At 41.5% G+C, this 20660-nt stretch overlaps 1 protein-coding gene across 3 annotated transcripts in view; it reads right to left on the reverse strand.

Moving 5' to 3' along the window:
- FCHO1 (FCH and mu domain containing endocytic adaptor 1) overlaps window positions 1-20660 on the reverse strand; it is a 49375-nt gene that overhangs the window by 16674 nt on the left and 12041 nt on the right. For all 3 annotated transcript variants that reach the window (XM_031948239.1, XM_012543913.3, XM_031948238.1), the window contains 7 exons: window positions 17747-17838; window positions 17477-17551; window positions 16972-17113; window positions 16187-16339; window positions 4081-4185; window positions 2828-2926; window positions 2502-2598 (listed from right to left, as the gene is read on the reverse strand). In XM_031948239.1, coding sequence (XP_031804099.1) covers window positions 2502-2598; window positions 2828-2926; window positions 4081-4185; window positions 16187-16339; window positions 16972-17113; window positions 17477-17551; window positions 17747-17838 — 763 coding nt within the window. The remainder of the gene's footprint in view (window positions 1-2501; window positions 2599-2827; window positions 2927-4080; window positions 4186-16186; window positions 16340-16971; window positions 17114-17476; window positions 17552-17746; window positions 17839-20660) is intronic.

Below are 20660 nucleotides of genomic sequence, written 5' to 3' on the forward strand. Positions count from 1 at the left end.
AATAAAACTATAGACCAATTTTCCTAATATTTATGCAATAAATTTAAATAAAATTCTATAAGCAACTTACAACAACATATCCCAAAGATTATAATATAAGCAAGTGGGATTTAGACCAGGAATTCTGGGCTGATTCAATATTAGGAAAACTATCATTCATGATTAACCAACCACATTCAATAACATAACTAAAAAAATCAGAATTATCTCAATAGATGCAGAAAAAATTCTTGACATAATATAACATTCATTCCTCTTGAAAACTCTATAAAGAACAGGAATAAATGGAATTTTACTTAAAATGATAAGTAATTTTTATCTTAAGTCATCACACCAAGTATTACTTGTATGGGGAGAAGCTAGAAACCTTCACAATAAAATTGGGGTAAGGAGAGCATGTCCATTATCACAGCTATTATTCAATATTGTACTCAAAATGCTAGTTACTGCAATAAGTAAAAAAAACTCCTTGCAGATGATATGGTATATTTGGAGAATCCCAGAGAATCAACTAGAAAACCAGTTGAAAAAGTTAGCAACTTTAGCAAAATTGCAAGATATAAAATAAATCCATATAAATAATAATAATGTCTATATATTACCAACAAAGTACAGCAGCAAAAGATTGAAAAATTTCATTTAAATTAACTGTGGGCAATATCAAATATTTGGGAATGTGGACAAATTCAAGAACTATATAAACACCAATTACAAAACACTTTTTACATGAATAAAGTCAGAACTAAACAAACTAGAAAAATATTAATTGTTCATGGGCAGGCCAAGACAATATGATAAGATTGACAATTCTACCTAACCAGAAAAGATTTATATGAACTGATACAAAGTGAAGTGACCAGAATCAGGAGACTGGTACACAGTTACAGCAACACTGTACAACAATCAACTGTGAACGACTTAGCTATTCTTAGCAATATAGTGATCCAAGACAAAGATTCTCTAAGACTTAAAATGAAAAATGCAATTCACCTCCAGAAAGAATTGATGAAATCTGAAGCATATTATATTTTATTTTCCCTTGTATTTTCTCCTACAATATGAGATACTTCTGTATCTGTATATTTCTATATATTTTGCATGACTATATCCAATTGCTTGTCTGTTCAATAGTAGGGGAGGGGTATGAGTATAGGAGGGAATCTAGAACTCAAAATTGCAAGAAAACAAAGGTTAAATATTGTTTATACACAATTGAGAAAATTAAAACTAAAGTCTTAAGAAAAGAAAAATATTAACTATTAATACTATGTTTTGTTTTGTGGTTTGTTTTTTTTTTTTAAGCTTGGGCTCAGGTCTTCCAGAAAAAACTGATTTAATTAAACATTAATCGATTTCCAAAGCCACTTCTGCCTTGAAAAGAGATATGCAAAACTAGCATAGTCCCCATGCCTTTTGATGTGACTCCTCTGCCCAAGATGAATTCAAGATCAATCTCAAACAAGGAAAAAGCCTCTTACAACATAATCTTGGGCAACATTCCAGAAAATGAGCAACTAGATCTCTATCTCCTTCGTCCTGGACCACTCACTCCAAGGAATCACTGGGGTTCCTTGAAAATAGAATCTAATTCTGAATGGAAGATGGCCAGTTCCTCCATTTGAAGAGGGATATTTAAAATTGTCTTTCATGTGATTATTGCAGAAAAGACGGAGAAAAGTAAGAAGGTATAACTCAATGGAATACTCTGGGTGAATAGCTGAAATCATTAATGTTTCAACATCAGTCTGAAAGGAAGTCCTCAGAGGAATGGGCGCAGAAATCTGTGGGGAACTATACCTCTAAAATTGACAATTAAGAGTGATAAATGCTTATCAAATTTTCAAACAATACAAAGATGAGAAAAATAATGAGAAAAAAGCTCAATATGTTGAGGTCCAAAAAGATTGTCACAGTAAAACATTAGGCTAAGTTTATTAAGATGAATTTTATAAGGATAAATATATGATATGGAGAAGGCACGGCTTGCTAGCAGCTCATCCAAAAAAAAGAGGGAATCTTAGTAGATTGTAATTTCTGTTTTATGGCTCCTCCCAGCTCTGACATTCTGGACTGTAAGGGCCTTCCTAATTCATTTGCGGTTCTAAGGACTCTACTAGCTCTGACATGTTTTAAAGGCCCTCCCATTCCTGCCATTCTGGGTTCTAAGGACCCTCCCGGCTCTGACACTCTGGGTTCTAAGGACCCTCCTAGCTGGCATCCCACATTCTAAGGGTCTTTCCAGCTCTGACATCCTGTGTTATTCTAAGGCCCTTTTCTGCTTTGATGTTCTATATTCTAAATGTCCTTCCAGCTCTGAAAATACTTTGACTGGAAGCCCTATTTCCTCCATGAAGCTTTTCCAGGTAATTGAAAAACTAAAAAATTAAAATGAAATGAAAATGAAGATTAAGATGAACATGAAAACTCATCTCTTTTCACACTCCAATGATATAACAATTAACAGCAAATTTCAAGCTTGACCTGAGCAGAGAACCACTCACCTGGCTTTTCCCGGCCCGTTCCCTTATTCTCAGCAAACTTTCTCACCAGAGTTTCCACACTCACATTTTCCACATTCTGCTTAAACTCTTCATGAACCTGCATGCACCACAGGGAGAAGGAGAAATGGTGCATTATTCCGGGGAACCCCAGATGTGACAGCCCTTCCAGACATCCTGTAGCCTAGGCCATTTTCCCTGGGCCAAGACCCCCCCTTCTCTCCTGAGTCCCTTCCTCAATGGCTTCCTCTTTTGAGGAGTTTGTCCCCGACACAGGCAGATGTTGGATGGGAGCCCACCTGCTCCTCCCTTCCCAGCCTTGACCTCACCTGCCCAATCTGTACGTGTGTATCTTCCACAGAGTGAGCGTACGCGCCCAAGATGCCCTTCATGTGTCGAAGGTGGGTTTCCTCAATGGCCTGGAAGCGCTGCCCACACACAGGAAAAAGGTCACACGGTACCTACTTGGCCAAGACCATCCTACCCCTTTTCCTCTCAGGAAACTTATTCCCAGCCCCTGAATTAGAGCCAAAAATAGTCCTTTGTGGACCACAAAGATCATATTCCTAATGGTCAGCTCTCACCATGTATCTGGCCAGCCTCAAATGCCTTCCATGGCTCCCCAAAACCCACAAGAGGAAGGCTTGACATTCAAAACCCCAAGCTCCCACTCCGGCCCTGTCTCCCCATACTCCAGCTCCATGTAAGCTATATCATAGCCAAGTTAAATGATTCGACATCTCCCTATCTCAAATCACACTCTTTCTAGGCAATATGATTTTGTTCAAACCCTTTCCTAGCCCTAGAAATGCTTTGCTCTCCATTTTTGGTGAATGTATCCTAATGATCCTTTGGGATTCCCTAGCCTTTAAGAAGACTCCTAGATCTTGCATCATCCCCACATCCTATAAAGAATTCTCCCAATGGGATCACAGGCTGCCAGGCTGGGAGGAATGAGAGATTTGTTCACAGTCACACTATAAAAGTCAGAAGCCCTGGCTTTGAATCTTATTATTTATCCTTATTATCTGACTGGACAAGTCTTATTATCCTTATTAGCTGGCTGGACAAGTAATCTTATTATCCTTATTAGCTAGTTGGACAAGTCCTTTCATTTCTCTGCGTCTGTTTCCTCATCTACAAAATCAAGGGCTTGGAGTAGATCATGAAAGCCAGTTCCAAATCCTAGGAAGAGCTGCCATGAATTCTCAGTGTATTCGATTTACCTTTTTAGGATGGTCCCTTCTACTTAATAATATGGACAGGAGGGCCTTGTATTTCCCCTCTTAAGCAAGGAGCTCTGTGAAGGCAGCATCAGAACCTTATGCCTCCCTAGACCTCCTCCTCAGCCCAACACAATGCAGTCTAGAACCCATCTCTGAATGTGGGCTGAATGAGAGGGTCAGTATTAAGTAATGCTGGAGCTCTTACTGGCAACAGGTACAAGGAAGTAACCCAGAAGATCTAGGGGCTTTGAAGGGTTGGAAACCCACAGTTTCTCTAACTATTTGTTGTCAGAGATCACTTCCCGGGGGGAGTCTCCCCATGCCCATCCAGGCTTCCTTCGCCTGTATTCTCATACCAGGGCTGATTCCAGCATCTTCCGCTCAAAATCAGCTCGAGCATTATTGTACTTTTCCACAAAGCGACGCAGAGTCTCTGCTGCCTTCTTCGTCTTTCCTTCTACCTACAAGGGAAACAAAGAGGCTTTTTTTCTAATTACAATAACATTTTTTAAATCCTTTTGCTTTTAAGTTTTTAAAAATTTAAACTCTTTGTTAGTCCAAAAAAACTACTGTTAAATATAAATCTGCTAACCAAGCTATATCCGGAATTAAATATATATACATATATATTGTAATATATATGTATATCATAATTATACATACATATAATTACATGTATATTATAAATATATAAAATTCAGAGTTGAGAGGCGCATTTAGGGTATAGGATAGAGAGAATTTAAATCTAGCATCAGACACTCACTAGTCATGTGACTCTGGACAAGTCACTTAACCTGTGTGTATTTCAGTTTCTTCACTTATAAAATAGGGATAACAAAATCTCTCAAGATTGTTGTGAGGATCAAATGAAAGCAGTTGTAAAAAATACTTAGCACATAACCTAGTATATAGAAGTGCTAAAGAAATGCTTATTTCCTTTCCCCTGCTCCTCCCTTCTCATTCCCAATGAATAAGCTGTCCAAAGGCATGGACAAATAGAAGAAGTGTAACCAATTAATAGTAAAATGAAAGACTGCTCCAAATCACTAATAAGAAAAGAAACACAAATCAGCATAACTCTTGAGGTTCCACCTTATACTCAACAAACTGACAATGATGATAAAAGATAAGAGTCAATTTTGGAAGGGCTACGGAAAGATAGGCATACTAATACTGCTGATGGAGCTGTGAAGTGATTGAACCATTCTGTAAAATAATTTGGAATCATGTAAAGAATGTGACTAAAATGTCTACATGCTTTCACTTAGAAATCATACAACCCAAGGAGTTCAAAGGCATAACAAAAAGTCCTGTAGAGGCTGGTAATGAAGAATTGTTTGGTAATGAATTATTGGAAATAAAGTAGATGTTCTTCTATTGGGAAATAGCTAAAACAATTGTGAACTGAATACAGAACTGAAGAATTGAAAAGGATATCAGCATCATATGGTCCAACCCACACACAAAAGAAACTCCCATTATGGCATAATTAACAAGTAATCATGCAGCCTCTACTTGAAGAAATCTAAGGAGAGAAATCTTACCACCTTTTTTAAGGCAACCCATTTCATTCTTGGACAGTTCTAATTTTTTTTAATTAAAGCTTTGGCTTTTTATTTTCAAAGCATATGCATGGATAATTTTTCAACACTGACCCTGCAGAATCTTGTACTCTAATTTTTCTCTCTTTCCCCCCTCCCCCCCTCCCCTATATGGCAATAATCCAATGTGTTGAGCATGATAAAAATATGTTAAATCCAATATATGCATACATATTTATATAATTATCTTGCTGCACAAAAAAAAAAAACAGATCAAAAAGGAAAAAAAAGAGAAAAAACAAAATGCAAACAACAAAAAGAATGAGAATGTTATGTTGTGATCCACATTCAGTCTCCACAGTCTTCTCTCTGGATGTAGATGGCTCTCTTCCCAAGATCATTGGAATTGGCCCCAATCATCCATCAGAGTTGATCATCATATAATCTTGCAATTGCTGTGTACAATGATCTCCTGGTTCTGCTCATTTCACTCAGCATCAGTTCATTAAGTCTCTCCAGGCTTCTCTAAAATCATCCTTGAGATAGTTTCTTATAGAACAGTAATATTCCATAACATTCATATACCATAATTTATTCAGCCATTCTCCAACTGATGGACAGCCATTCAGTTTCCAGTTCTTTGCCACTACAAAAAGAGCTGCCACAGACATTTTTGCACATGTGGGTACCTTTCCCTCCTTTAAGATCTCTTTGGGATCTTAGAAGAAACACTAATAGCTCTAATTTTTTTCTGAAGCAATTGGGCTTAAGTGATTTGCCCAGGATCACACAGCCAGAAAGTGTTAAGTGTCTGAGACCACATTTGAACTCAAGTCTTTCTGACTTCAGGGCTGGCACTCTTATCCACCATACTAACTAGCTGTCTGGACAGCTCTAATTTTTAAGCTTAATAAATTTAAGTCTCAATTTCTCTCTTAAAACTGTCACCTATTGTATCTATTTCTGCTCTTTTCAATCAATCACTCCTCTCCATGAGAGCCATTAAAATACTTGAAGATTACTATTATGTTCCTCCCAAGTCTTCTCTTCTCCAGGCTAAATATGCCCAGTTTCTTCAACCAATCTTCATTTGTCAAGACCTTCATTACCCTAATAATTCTTCTCTTGATATTCTCCAGTTCATCAGTGTCCTCCTTAAACCATAATACTCCATATGAGGTCTGACAAAGATAGAGGAACATGACTATCACCTGTTGTAGGAAGGTAGGTCCTTCCTTATTCAAGCAGCAGTCTGCTTTATTTTCTTTGGTTACCAAATCACAATAACAGATTCACATTGTAGTCCATTATAATTCTGAGATCTTTTTTTCTGCTTCACCCCTCTGTGAGGACAATTTCTTTGGTTCCCGAGTATAAAATTTATTTGTGTGTGTATGTGTATTGGGGATATTTTGGGATATTTTATTTTTATCCTTAAAGAGAAAGGGAGAAAGAAATTCCAGTTTTTCAATTCTTAGTCTGGTTGTGGCCACATGTAAACTTTACATTTATCTATATGGAATTTCATCTAATTAGGCTCAATTTGACATTTTAATCTGTCAAGATAAATCCTGACTATTACCTACCATTAATTATTCCTCCTAGCTTAAAGTCACCTGAAAATATGAGCCTGTCATCTATGCCTTTATCCAAATAATCGGTAAAAATGTTAAACAGCAAAAATCTATCACCTACTGTTAACTATTCCTCCTAGCTTGAAGTCATCTGAGAATATGAGCAGCCCGTCACCTATGCCTTTATCCAAATAATCAGTAAAAATGTTAAATAGCAAAAAATCCAAGTATAAATCCCTGGAGCACTCCTCTAGAAATTTCTTGCCATGTTGAAACTGAACCATCAACTATTCTTTTGAGTCATCTAGGCCTGACTCAGGCCTATTATCATCTATTCTCTCTCTCCATCTTCTCCACAAGAATCTTATGTGAGGATTTAACCAAAAGCTTTGCGCTACAGTTTAGGTAAACTATATTCCTAACTTTCCCTCATCTACTAGTCTAGTAGTCCTGTCAAAAAAGGAACTAAGGTTATTCTGGCATAACCTGTTATTGATGTTAGCTCTTTATAATCAATGCTTCTCTTTCCAAATATTTGCCATCTATTTCTCTAAAAATAAATCTACTCTCAGATTTTCCTAGGAACGGAAGTCAAACTCCCTGACCTGTGGTTTGCAGACTCTATGCTCTTTCCCTTTTCTGAAAACTGGGACGACATTTACATTTCTCTAGTCTTGTGTTCTCTCCTATTGATTATGGTCTTTCAACGATCACTGGAGATGCCTCTGCCATCATATCTGCTCATTTCTTCAGAACCCAAGAATGTAATTCATCCTTACAGTTGTGGTACATGAATGTAATAAAATATTGCTTTGTTATAAGAAACAATGAATACCAAGAATTCAGAAATGCATAGGAATGGATACAAATGGATACAGAGAGAAGGAAGCAAAACCAAGAAACAATTGACACAATGACAATAGCAATGGGAAAAAACCACAAAGAAGCCAAACTGAACACTATAATTATGAGAAAATGCTCCTCCCGCCCTCCTTTGCAGAGGCAGGGGTCCGGGGGTGTGGATTATCACATAGACTGTCAGACCCAGCTGATGGGTAGGTTGGCTTAGCTGAACCTTTTTTTTTTCTCTTTTTATAATTTTTTTTAATGAGTGGTGAGTCATTGGGGAGATATATATTCAGAAATGAAGGTGATGGGAAAATAAAAAAGACTAATATATCTCTATAATACCACTGAACTCCAATACAACTGACAAAGTAGAGGAAAGAGGGTAGAATGTAATAAGCCTAAAAAATGTAGATGGGGGAGAAAGGAAAGGAGGAGGAGAAGGAGAATTAGAAATAAATATGCATGAAATAGGTAAACAAAAAAAGGGAATACAGACATGAAGGGCAGCATCATAAGGGCATTATCATATTAAAGATCGTGTATATTTAAAATAAAAACTGTAAATGGGAGATTCATAGCTTCAATCTTTCTGTCTTTTGAACGAGATTTCATAGGACTCAGATATGACTCACTAAAGAGCAGAAAAATCTCAACGATGACCAAGGTTTCCAGTCTGGATGACAAGGAAGATAACAAGGAGGGATATTTAGAGGGCAAATTAAAGAGGGAAGAAGAGACGTGGACAGAACACTCAGGCAGATGTCCAGTAGGCAGCTGGAGACATTAAGCAGGAGTTCAAGTGAAGAGATTTGAGCTGGACACAGACTTGAGCATCACCTGTCAGGTGACAGTTGAACCCATGGGAGTCAAGAAGTGCTCTCTGTTACGCAGAGTTATTGCGGTCACCCACAGTCATAGATGGGGCAGGAGGAAGAGGATGGGCAGAAGACCAAGAAGGTACAAGTAAGACAGAATAACCAAGTGAATGGCCGTTGTCCTTCGTTTTTGAAAAATGACATCACCATGTCAGGGTTGATGGATGCTGTGTCTGACTGAATGATCAGACTAATAGGAACCACTTACAAAGCCACAGGTCTGACACAAATAGTCCCAGTGAACATCTGCGATGGAGAAGTCTCGAAATGTCTGCATCTTGTGCTTCTTTTAAGCTACTGAAATTCTGCTTCCCTCAGAAGAATACAGGGCCTTCTTTGACGCCGGCACACCGTGCTGTTAGGTCCTGTGCCAGCATTTCCCATGCCAGGCAATCGATCACAAAGTTTTTCAGGGAGACCTTGAGTCTATCCTTGTGTCGCTTCTTCTGACCAGCTCGTAAGCACCTTCCTTGCATGAATCCTCTGTAAAACAGTCTTTTAGGCAAAACATACATTTGCCTTTCAAACACCATGGTCAGCCTATACGTCAGCCTATACCGGCTCCATGCTAGCAAAGTGAATTGCTTCCATTTGAATTGTCTCAGGAAGGTTCTGAAGGTCACCTGACAAGGTAAGGTATGGACACCAAGGTCCTTTCTAAACTGCCAAGCATTCAGATTCTACTGCAGAGAGCTGCTGTGTTTGTACTTCATTCCAAAGAGGCCCATGACATCAGGGAGGATGCAAGTGAGGTGAATTTAAGTGAGGGAGGGCTGTGCAAGGTCACCGGTCTCACTTTCTCCTCCGCAACCACTTGGGTCCAGTGGCTAGATACAGATATCAGGACTGGAAATGGCCCTGGATGCCATGGGAGACCTTGAGCACAACCCAAGGAAAGGAAAGCACTGAAAACTACTGAATGAGAGGGTCCAGCAAGAGAGGGAAAAGGTTATTAGCATCAAAACCTGCAGATGAGTCAAGGAAGATGAAGAAAAAGCAAAGCTCAACTGGTCAAGGTCACTGGTGACCGCTGAGAAAATTATGTCATGAGGATAGTGGGAGTGTAGGAAGCCTTAGTGTCCAGGGTCAAGGAGGGAATGAGTGATGAGGAAGTAGAGGCAGAAAGTATAAACTGTTCTTTCCAGAAGCTTCGCAATCAAAGGAAGGGACACAGGATGTTAACTGAAAGGAACAGTACAGCCAAGATAAGAATATTAAAGATAAGAGAATGCTATGCCTGTGAGTAGCAGAGGAGAAATCGGGAAAGAAAGAAAATGAAGACAAAAAAAATCAAGGGAATGATCCTCAAATAAGGGGATAGAAGATGGAATCATGGGCACAAGTGGCAAGGTTAGTCTTGGAAAGGAAAAGGGTCACATTAGCTTCTAAGACAAGGAGATATTTTCAGGTGTGGAGCTCCCAGAATGGTATCAACTTCATTAAGAGAAATAACAGTTTTCTTCAAAGAGGGGAGATTAAAGTTGGGGGGTTTGAGTAGATCATAGAATCACAGAGTTAGAAGGGGCCTCCAATACTATATAAGGACAAGAGTGTCTTCTACACTGTATACAACAAGTTATCATCTATCCAAGGCAATACTAATAAACGTTGGGTAGAAAACTATCTGCATCCAGAAAAAAATTGTGGAGATTGAAGTAAATCAATTGCTATGTTCACTTTTTTTTTCTATTTTTCTTTTCTCTCATTTTTCCCTTTTGTTCTGATTTTTCTCCCCGTGATTCATAAAGAAATTTCTATTTTAAAAAGTTAATATAAAATTGAATGAATGAAAAAAATATCATATAGCCAACTTTTGAAAACCTCTACTGAAGATGGCCCCATCTCTACCTTCAACCATGGCACTCTATTCTATTTCTGATTAGCTCCAATTGTAAGGATGTTGGTCCTGACTGCAAGCCTACACTCACCTCTCTTTGGGGACGAACAATCTAATCTCTCTTCCCTATGACATTTCTTCAAAAACATTTAAGGAGCTGCCATATCAAATCCTTCCTGATTCTTTTCTTTTTCTAAAATGAACTTTGAACATGGAGACTTTATTGATAGTACACAATAAAACGCTCTAAAATTCTCCCCGCTACTACAAAGTACTACAAAGATGCTTTGGGGCAAGGATGTGAATGGGATCCTTAGGAATGGAATACAAGTTAGGGATGTGGGCTCCTCAGTGGTGGAATTTTTTGCTTTCAACTAATGCTTATAAAGCCTTTACCACTGTGGTGAATACTTTACTCTTCAACTCATCAATGTCCTTTCTAAAATCCCCAGAATGGATCAAAATATTTCACATTACTTGATTAGATCAGAGGATAGTTGGACTATCACATCTCTTGGTTTGTAACCTCTGCCTCTCTAAATATGGCCTGAACAACACTGAGTTGTGGGGCAGCACACTATGGACTGAAACTGAGCTGCTGTTGTTGAGTCATGACTTTATCTGGGGTTTTCTTGGCAGAGATAGTGAGGTAGTTCATTATTTCCTTCTCCATCTCATTTTGCAGATGAGGAAACTGAGGCAAATGGGGTTAAATAATTTGCCCAAGTGTCTAAAGCCAGATTTGAACTCACGAAAATGAGTCTGACTTTAGGCTCTATCCACTGCACTTAACTGCCCCATATTGAACCTGCTTGTCTACCAAAACTCCGAGGGTTTTTTTGCAGGAGACTTGCTATCTACTTAGACCTTCTTAACTTTGCCTTGAAATTTTGATTTTGTCTAAATTTAGCTGTAAAATTTTACATTTGGAGCAACTAGGTGGTGCAGGGGATAGAGCACCAGCCCTGAAGTCAGGAGGACACGAGTTCAAATTTGACCTCAGACACTTAACACTTCCTGAGCTGTGTGACTTAACCCCAATTGCCTCAGCAAAAAAGCAAAACAAAACAAAACAAAGCAAACAAAAAAAACCTTTTATTTATCTCTATTAATATTGCAGCCTGTGGCAATCTTTTTCAATCTAGACTCAAATCTGATGTTTTTAGCACTGTGTCATTTGTAAAGTGCAAAAACAATGCTCTTGCCTTTATCCCAGAATTTGATGAAGGATAAATCCCTGGGGCCCTTCACTAAGGACTGCTAAGTTGACATCAAACCACTAATGACAACTACTTATGCCAAGCCACTCAACTCATTCTGAATCATCCCATAATATGATGGTTTTTTATTTATAAGAACAGCATGTCAGATTCAAACACTTGGCTAAAATCAAGATAAACTATCAATTTCCATTTATCAATTTAATAACACCTTGTCAAAATACAAAATGAAACTTGTCCAATGAGGCTTGCTCTTGAAAAACCATGCTCCTGCTTGGGAAGCTAGGTTCCTTGGCTAAATGTCCACTAAACACCTCATTTGTAGTGTCTTCTAGAATCCTGCTCAAAGTTCACTGGCCCATACTAGGCAAATTTTTTGAAAATGTTAATATTTGTCATTCTCCAGTCCAATAACACTTCTTTTATTCTCCAGACTCTAGAATCATATGGGCTAGTTCTTTCAATCTCTAGGGAGGAAGTATATCTGGACCTGGTAGAAGTAGTGGAAAGATTTCCAATCCAGAAAGCCCAGGACTGGATACCAGGCTTGACTGCTAACTTCCTGTGTGACCAAGATCTGCAACTCAATTTTCTTGCTTTTAAAATGAGGGGTTTGGACTAGATAGTTTCTCAGGTCATAGAAAACTTTTATGATCACGTCTAAGCCTCCTGATTCTAGAATCCCTAATTCTTAAGGATCCCTGAATCCCTAAATCTTCTGATCCTATAAACACCTATCCCTGAATCTTCCTGACCCTAAGGATCCCCAATCCCTAAATTTCTTGATCCTATAAAACCTTATCCCTGAATCTTCCTGATCCTAAGAATCACTAGATCCTATGATGACTTGTAACTGAATCTCCCGAATCTATAAATCCCTATCCCTGAATCTTTCTGATCCTTAAACCAAGAGTTTAGGAGTTGGATGATCTTTCACAATCTTCCTATTTGTCCATTCTCTCATGGGCTATCATTGGTCTGTCCTTTCTAATCCAAAAGATCATTCTCTCTGGTGAGAAAACAAGCAGAATCAAAGTCGATCGGCTCTTTTCTCCACTCTTGGTATTAGCATTCAAACACTCCAGCCAAGAAATCCTAACTCTCTTCTGACCCCTCTCTACTCCTAATACAGCTCTGAAAAACTCATCTGACTTAAATCCTCGTTTTCCTATTTTCTCATTATTCATCCTTGTGTATTCATCCTCAGTCATTTGACCTTGCTCTTATCTTCTGTATGTGTCTTTTTCAAAAATCTAAATTAGTTGACAAGTTGGGTTCTTTAAACAACTTCCCCTTTTCTTTTTCATTGCAACAGTTTCTCTGTTTTTAGAATTTCACTCAATGACTTCCTATACTTCCTGCACTATCTTTTTTAAATTTAGTAATTGTAGCTTTTTATTTTTTCAAAATACATGCAAAGAGAGTTTTCAACATCCACCCTTGCAAAACCTCATGTTCTAGATTTTTCTCCCTCCCTTCCCACCTTCCTTCTCCCCTAGACAGCAAGTAATCCAATATAGGTTATACATGTGCAATTGTTCTAAACATATTTCCCCATATATCATGCTGTGCAAGAAAAATCAAATCAAAAGTGGGAAAAATGAGAAAGAAAATAAAATAATCTGCTATTTTTCATTATGGGATTTTAGTCTTATTCTTTCAATAAAAAGAATTTTTCATGTGTCTCCTGAACCCTCTGGGAAGTGTGGTAAAGCCTAATACCACTATGGTTTGTAGCCTACATACATATTGAAGGAAATGCTCGATTTCTGGGAGAGATTAATAAAAGTAAAGATGCCATTTTCCCCCATTCAAGTTCATGAAACCCCCTGAAATCCATCCACAGACCCCAAGGTTAAGAAGTCTGTTCTAAGTGCTTGTAAACCAAAGGGTTTTAAAGGGGGAGGGGGTTCCATCTTCTCTCTAAATCCTTTGAAATTCACTATCCCCAAATCTGGGGTACAGGACACATATCTAACTAACTATTATAGATTCCAAACTAGAGTGCTCACTTTTCCCCAAGATTCTAATCATTTTCTCCCTAATCCCCTAACTGAGCATCTCATATGTCTATAAAAATTCCTTGATTTCTCCATTTCCTTCCAAAAATGATTAAGGCAAGTTAAGAAATTATTAGGGAGGTCTGTTTTGGAAAGTGAAAGCTTCAGCTGATGTGCAAATAACTGATCTTCAACTCTATAATTTATCTGTCACCTAGCTTAGGACTGATTTCATTCATCATTGTCTATTTCCTCTTTCTCCCCAAGTGGTTAGTGGTCTTCTCTGTTAACAATATCCTTTCCATTTCTACCGCTGTAGATCTTCGCCTGAATGGTCTCAACTAGACTTTACCCCATTCTGTTTGGTCCCCATATTCCCTCACGCAACTCTTTTCTTAATCTATAAGGCGACTTTGCTTTCACAGGTTTTTTTGTTTTTTTTGTTTTCTTTACTCCTGTTTCTTCTGAAAAAACAAAACAAAACAAAACCTCAAAGTCATCATATCCAGCTAAGAGTCTCAGTTTTTCTTCTAAGCTTCTTAATGCCCAAGATGCCAAATTTTCCTCTTAGTGTTAGGATCTTATAGATTTGAGGCCATGGATTTTCCTTCATGCCCCTTCCTTGAATTTTGTTCTTCTGTGAATTTCCGCATGTTTCTGCTGCTATTATCATTCCTACATTGTAACCACTCTCTATTGGGATGGCGCTTGGTAAATAGAACTAGACAGTTTTCTCTCTTTTATTACCCACATTAGATTTGCTAGATTTCAGGAAAATACATTCTTGCCACACTGGCATTTGATCCCTGACTGGGAGGCCATCACACTTCTATCTAAAGCTATAGTCCAGAAAGCCAAATCCTACTTTCCCACATTTTTCATCTTAAGCTAAGAGTTCTTAACCTTATTTGTGTGGGGGTGTATGTCATGGCTCCCCCTTTGGCAATCTGTTAAAGCCTCTGAACCCCTTTTTAAAACAAGGTTTTCAAAGGCTATTAAATAGTTTACAGAGGAAACCCAAAGATACTGAAATATAATTATCAAAATATTTTTTCAAAATGAGTTTATAGGCTCCAGGTTAGGAAAGCTTGCTTAGCAATTTGTCCCCTTTCCACATCTCCCTTTCCCTTCAAACCTTTGCCTTTCATTGTTAGCACTGATGAAAATCCCATCAAAATGAAAGACCCTTATTGGAGACTTTATAACTTTTGGCAAAGTTTTCTAGATGCCTTTTTGGAGTCATCATCTGTGCTTATGTGAAAGTTATCACAGGTTGTCTAAGTCTCTGGAGATTTCCTTCATAACCTGGGCTTATACCCCACAAGTTGTCAATAAATAATAAATCTGAGATAAAAGATGGATGGTGAACAGACAGTGGTGAACAATGAACAATTAGTCAGGTAGCCGATTTTGAGTGAGCATGGGCCACGTGAATTTAAGACTTCCTAAGCAGGGGTCCTCAAACTACAGCCCACGGGCCAGATGCAGCAGCTGAGAACGATGATCCCCCTCACCCAGGGCTATGAAGTTTATTTAAAGGCCCACAAAACAAAGTGTTTTTACTATAGTCTGGACCTCCAACAGTCTGAGGACAGTGAACTGGCCCCCTATTTAAAAAGTTTGAGGACCCTTGTGACCTAAAGTATTTCACAACAGTCAGAGAAAAAGGTGGGCAAGAATCAGCCTCAAGCTGCAGGGAATCCAAGGCAGAAGACAAAGCCTTTTAGAAATAGTTAACTTTTGGGTCAAAAGAATGAAAGGAAAAAAATTAGGTCAAGAACGATGGATTGAAGTGGAGGTGGGGAGATGCTGTTCAATCATTTCAGTCATGTCCAACTCTCCATGATCCCATTTTGGAAAAACAGGGTTAAATGACTTGCCGAGGGTCACACAGGCATTAAGTGTCTGAGGTTGGATTTGAACTCATGAAGATGAGTCTCTCCTTGATTCCAGGCCTACTGCTCTACAGGTGGGAATAGGGAAGGTCAAAGGAACCGAACATCTCCATGAGGGCAAAGAATGCACTTGGGGTAAATAGCAGGGGCAGAGGGGAGCGGGAGGGTCAAGTGAAGTCAATAAGCATTTATTGAACACTTACTATTGTACTAGGCACTGTGAATTTAGAGGGAAGAACCTGATATAAAATATCCAGTCCAATCCCTCCCTTTTTACAAATGAGGAAAATAACTCCCATGGAATGGAAGGGCCTTCCGAAGGTTCCAAAGTCAGTAAGTAATGGAGTTAGGACTTGATTCCAGGTCAACCCTCAACAGGGCCATCTGAGTGGAGGGACCAGGTTTGCTTCGCCCTTTCCAGATACCACATGCTCATAGAACCCTTTCCAGTTTAAAAAGCACTTTCACATCCATCTCATTTGACCTTCCTAATTACCTGTAGTTATTACCCAATTTTGCAGGTGGGAAAGTCCCTTAGAAGGGAAACAAATTAACTAAATTTTAGCAAGTCAACTGCCTCTCCTGACTAATCTTTCTGACCCTTCCTTTGGACATCACTGACCATGGCAAGGTACCTTAGTTCAGACTCCAGGGTCAACCAAGCTCCTTACCTTATCAATCTCTTTCTGATTAGTGCCTTCTTTCCTCAGCCGATCCAGCTCCAGGCACCTGTTCACGTAGCTCTCCCTGGATTTGGGCAAGAGCTGGGAGACTCCATGTAGTGCCTGGACAGCTTCCAGGGTGCCCACAGCTTCCTCCTTGCACTGTGGAAAGAGTGGTCAGGGAAGAAAAATCAGGAAGAACCTGTTGCTTCCCAAGAAATGTCTTTCAACTGCTCCTGGTGTTGTCCTCCCAGGCCCCTTCCCCAGGCTGCATCTGCTCAAAGCACAAAGTAGAGGGGGGCCAAAGTAAAGGGAAGGGGGTCCTGGACATCACACCAAGTGACATCTCTTTAATCTCAGGAATAGCTGGAAAAGATCAGGAGGTCATGATCACTCTGAAAAGCTACTGAAGAAAATGGACTAGGCTTCCCCTGCTTGGAGCCCAGGCTTTCAGCTTAATATATAAGGATTGCTCAAGTAATTGTAGATTTAAAATTGAAAGGAACTTAAGAGGTTAATACCCAAAGCTCTCATTTGACTAATGAGGGAACCAAATTCCAGAAACACCCATCAAATAAATATCTCAGGCTGGATTCAAACTAATTACAGAGGCATCGCAGGATGGAGTGGGCTTCCTCGGGAGCAGGTCTGTCCAGAGACAGACCGGATGGCCACTTCTAACACTGGACTGGACAGGCTGGGACACTTAGGGGCCGAGCTGAGAATGTCCAGCTCATCTCAGAAAACTGTCTCGGGGTGGAGGATTCGGGGCACAGGAACACCAGGGGACGCACCTTCTTGTGAGCTTTGCTCTGCTCCTCCCCGTAGCGGACCACATCCTTGATGAGATCGTTCAGCTTTTTGGTCAGCTCCATATGGCACAGTGACAGCTTGTCCGAGGACACCCGGAACACCTCCCACAGCGGGGCGAATGTCCTGTGGGCACCAGCCAGCGGGCATAGAGTCCTGGACGCTCTTCTCCTCGTCCCACTCACACACACGTTCTCTCTCTCACACACACTCACTTTTCAAAGTCCTTCTAGCTAAATGAGACGTGTCCATGGTCTCTGAGTCTCACATGACGAGCAAGGTCAATAAACATTTGCCCAAACTGGCAGCTTTGTTACTGACTAGACAGATGTTGACATGAGATTTTCTCTCAGGATGAGGAATACTTATAGCACAAAGGCCTCCATTCCCTTTCCCCTGTGCCCAACCACCAATGCAGTCAGATTCTTTCACTCCTTCCCCGGCTTCCCAACAAGCCCCTCCCCCATCCTTTCCCCCCATCCAGCTCACCCCATGGGGGTCCCATTGCCAGCCATCTTAGCAAGCTTTGCCATAGCCTTAGAGTAGGTCTCCTCCACAGTGGCCCTGGAGGGGTAGAAAAGATCAGCATTTGGTGGTGGAAAGGTCAGAGGCTGGAGGATCGGGGGGAGCAGTGACCCTTTTTCTCTTTCTCCACTCAGGGGTTGGGGATGGGCAGCAATGTGGGAAAGGAAAAGGATGGGTCTGGAAGTGTGGGAGGGCTGAGGGTTGGAAGAGCAAGGAGGGCAGGGAGAGAGGTACCTTTCTCGGATGAAATCAGCCAGTTCCTTGGTGGAGACCTGCCCCTGCTTCATGCTGTGGTAAAGGACATCAAAACCGTGGTTCTTCTCCCCCTAGAGAATGGGAGTGAATAATTGTCTGGCTGTGAAGCAGTCCCAGTGCCCTCCATCTTGGATATCTCTGTTGTCTCCTCTGAGAGTCCTCCAAACTCAGAAATCCCATGTTCTAAGAGACCTTTCACTTTGAATAGTCTATGGCCTAGGGGTCCTCCCAAGCTTGGATATTCTTTGTTCTGTTCTAAGGTCCAATTCTTTCCTTCTGGGACTTGGTTTTTCTGTAAGGGCTCTCAGAAGGAGGAATTGAGGTTCTATGCATTCAAGGTTCTTCAGTGAAGTAGCAGTGAATTCAATCACTAGAGCTGGAACAGACCTTAGAACATGAAATGTTAGAGCTGTGAGGCTCCTTGGAATAGAGGCTGTCAGACTTGAAGGGCCCTTAGAACCCAGGATGTCAGAGCTGGGAGGGCCCTTAGAACAGAGAATGTCAGAGCTGGGAGGGCCCTTAAAAAATATCTGAATCACTATTTTATAGACCCAGAACAGGAAATGGATTTGCTCAGTCACAAAGCAACAGTGGAAGTCTGAGCTAAGAACTAAGTTCACCTTCCCTGAGAACACAGGTTGTCAGCAAGGAGGCTCACACCTTCCCCTGTGCTGTGACGATGACATCTATCATTATGATAACGGCAGCTGGTATTTCCATAGTATTTTGAATTTTGCCAAGTGGTTTTCCCATATGTTCTCATTTGATCCCCACAATAAGCCTGGGAGAAAGTGCAACGATCCCCATGTTACAGATGAGGAAAGCAAGGCAGAGGGAGGTCAGCCGATTACTTGCCTAGGGTTAAAGAGCCAGGAAGGGGTCGAGGAGGATCTGGGTTAACCCAGAGGAGATGATCTCTCAAGTCCCTTTTCAGACCTAGCTCCGAAAATCACAGCAATTCTGGCAGGGCTAAAGTCAGATTAGGACGGGGGTCCCTGGCAGGGGAGGTAGGATGGGGGCAGGGGGGTGGCAGCAGCTCCCAGGGCTGGGGTGTGGTAGGGGTTGGGGGTGGGGTGGACAGATGGCCCGGAGTCTAGAGGGGACCAGGGAAAGCTCGGGATGGAGGCAGCCTGGGGTGGGGTGGGGGTGGCGGGCTGCCTGTCAAGCACCTGCTAGAACAGAGCCCGTTCACATCAACCCCTGTGACTCCAGCCCCCAGTGTTCTGCCTGGCATGTCACACAAAACAGCTTTTCTTTTTGCTGCTTAGCTTCAGCCAAGTCCCCCAGGCTTGGCCTGTGCCAGGCGGGCATGCAAAGGCCCCAGGGGTCTGCCCAGTGCCACGTCTGCGTCCCCCAGATTCAGAAGCCCAGAATCCCTGGGCGTCAGAGTGCCAGCCAAACCCTGCCCTGACGGGTGACCAGCCAGCCTCTGCCTGAAGACGTGGGAGGAGGGGGGAAGCATCAGCTCCAACAGGGAGGCTCTGGAGATCCCACCTGCACTGGGCTCTGCCCTTTGGGACCCCAGAAGACAGCCAGAGTCTTTTCTCCAGGCCAATCCTCCCCCAGCTTCTTTAACTGTTCTGCTTATGGTCCCCTCAACCAAAAACATCAATAATCACCAGCTATGGACCTTTCTACCTCATTGACACCCTCCCAGGCACCCAGAAGTGAGGGCCAAAGACAGAGGGACCGCTGCCTTCACAAATTCCAATGCCTCCCTCTCCCCTGGACATTTATTACAGCACAGCCTCTCAACATCACAGCTCAACTCAATTTGTCAGTGAGCCTTTATTAATCAACGAGCAATCTAGAAGCATTTATTAGACACCTACCAGACACAGGCACTATGGCAGGTACGATCCATGGGGATTGTGGGAAATTTGGGGAAAAAACTGTCATATGAGACCAAGACTGACTCGGGCCTGGGGAAGACCCAGAGAAATGCTAACTCTCCTTACTCATTCTCTCTGGGCAAACCTCTGCTGCAGACTTAGCATGTTCCCCCCAAAGCTCCCACTGACCCACCCGCCAGGGGTCCCACCATCTTGCCGTCACTTCCTCACATTCAGTTAGGCCCCTAGTCTTTCTCTGGAGTATTTCTTCTATTCTCTCCATCCCACAGTCTCATCCCTTCCCATCTGAACCTCGTTTCTTATGATGTCCAGTCTATGTCCCTCCAAAGATCCTCTGGATTCATCTTCCTAAAGTCCACATCTGACCACATCTTGGTTCCCCAAAGGCCACAGAAGGGAGTCCAGCCTCTTAAGCTTCACATCCGGTAACCTCTGTGAGCTACCTCCCACCTCCGGCTCCAGCTCCTCAGGCTCAGTCCTCCTGCTCTTCCCACCTTCCAAACATGCCCTTTGCCGCCATGCTGCTTTAACGTTCTCCATGGCAGGAGCTCCTCCTGTATCCCTGGCACAAGGCTCTGCCCACCCTTCTCACCTGGAAGCCCTCACCCTGCGTCCCGTCAGCCCTCGGATTGGCGAGTTCCTCCCAGAGCATCTGCTTTCAAGAAAGTCATCAAGGCGGTCTGCCTCCTGCCATCCAGAGTGCTCTGGCTCTGGCCTGGACTTCTCCAGCAGGCCCTGGCAGGGCTGCTCTCCAGCCCACTCCTCCCCTGCTTTCTCATCGTTTTGGTGAGCTGTCTCCCTGTTAGAATGTAAACTCCTGACAGGCAGGAGTTCTCTCTGGGCTTGGTTTTTAATTTTTTTCCTTTTATTTTCATTTTCAGAGCTTAAGCAAGGGACTTGGCACATACCAGGTGATTACCAAATAATAATTTCAAAGCCCAGCTCAGGGCACGTCTCCTCTAGGAAGCTTCCTCTGCCCTCTCCAGTCAACAGTAACCTCGCCTTTCTCTGAGCCCCCCCCCCCCGAACTCATTGTTTAT

The sequence above is a fragment of the Sarcophilus harrisii genome, chromosome 1, assembly GCF_902635505.1.
Source record: "Sarcophilus harrisii chromosome 1, mSarHar1.11, whole genome shotgun sequence".
Lineage (NCBI taxonomy): Eukaryota > Metazoa > Chordata > Mammalia > Dasyuromorphia > Dasyuridae > Sarcophilus > Sarcophilus harrisii.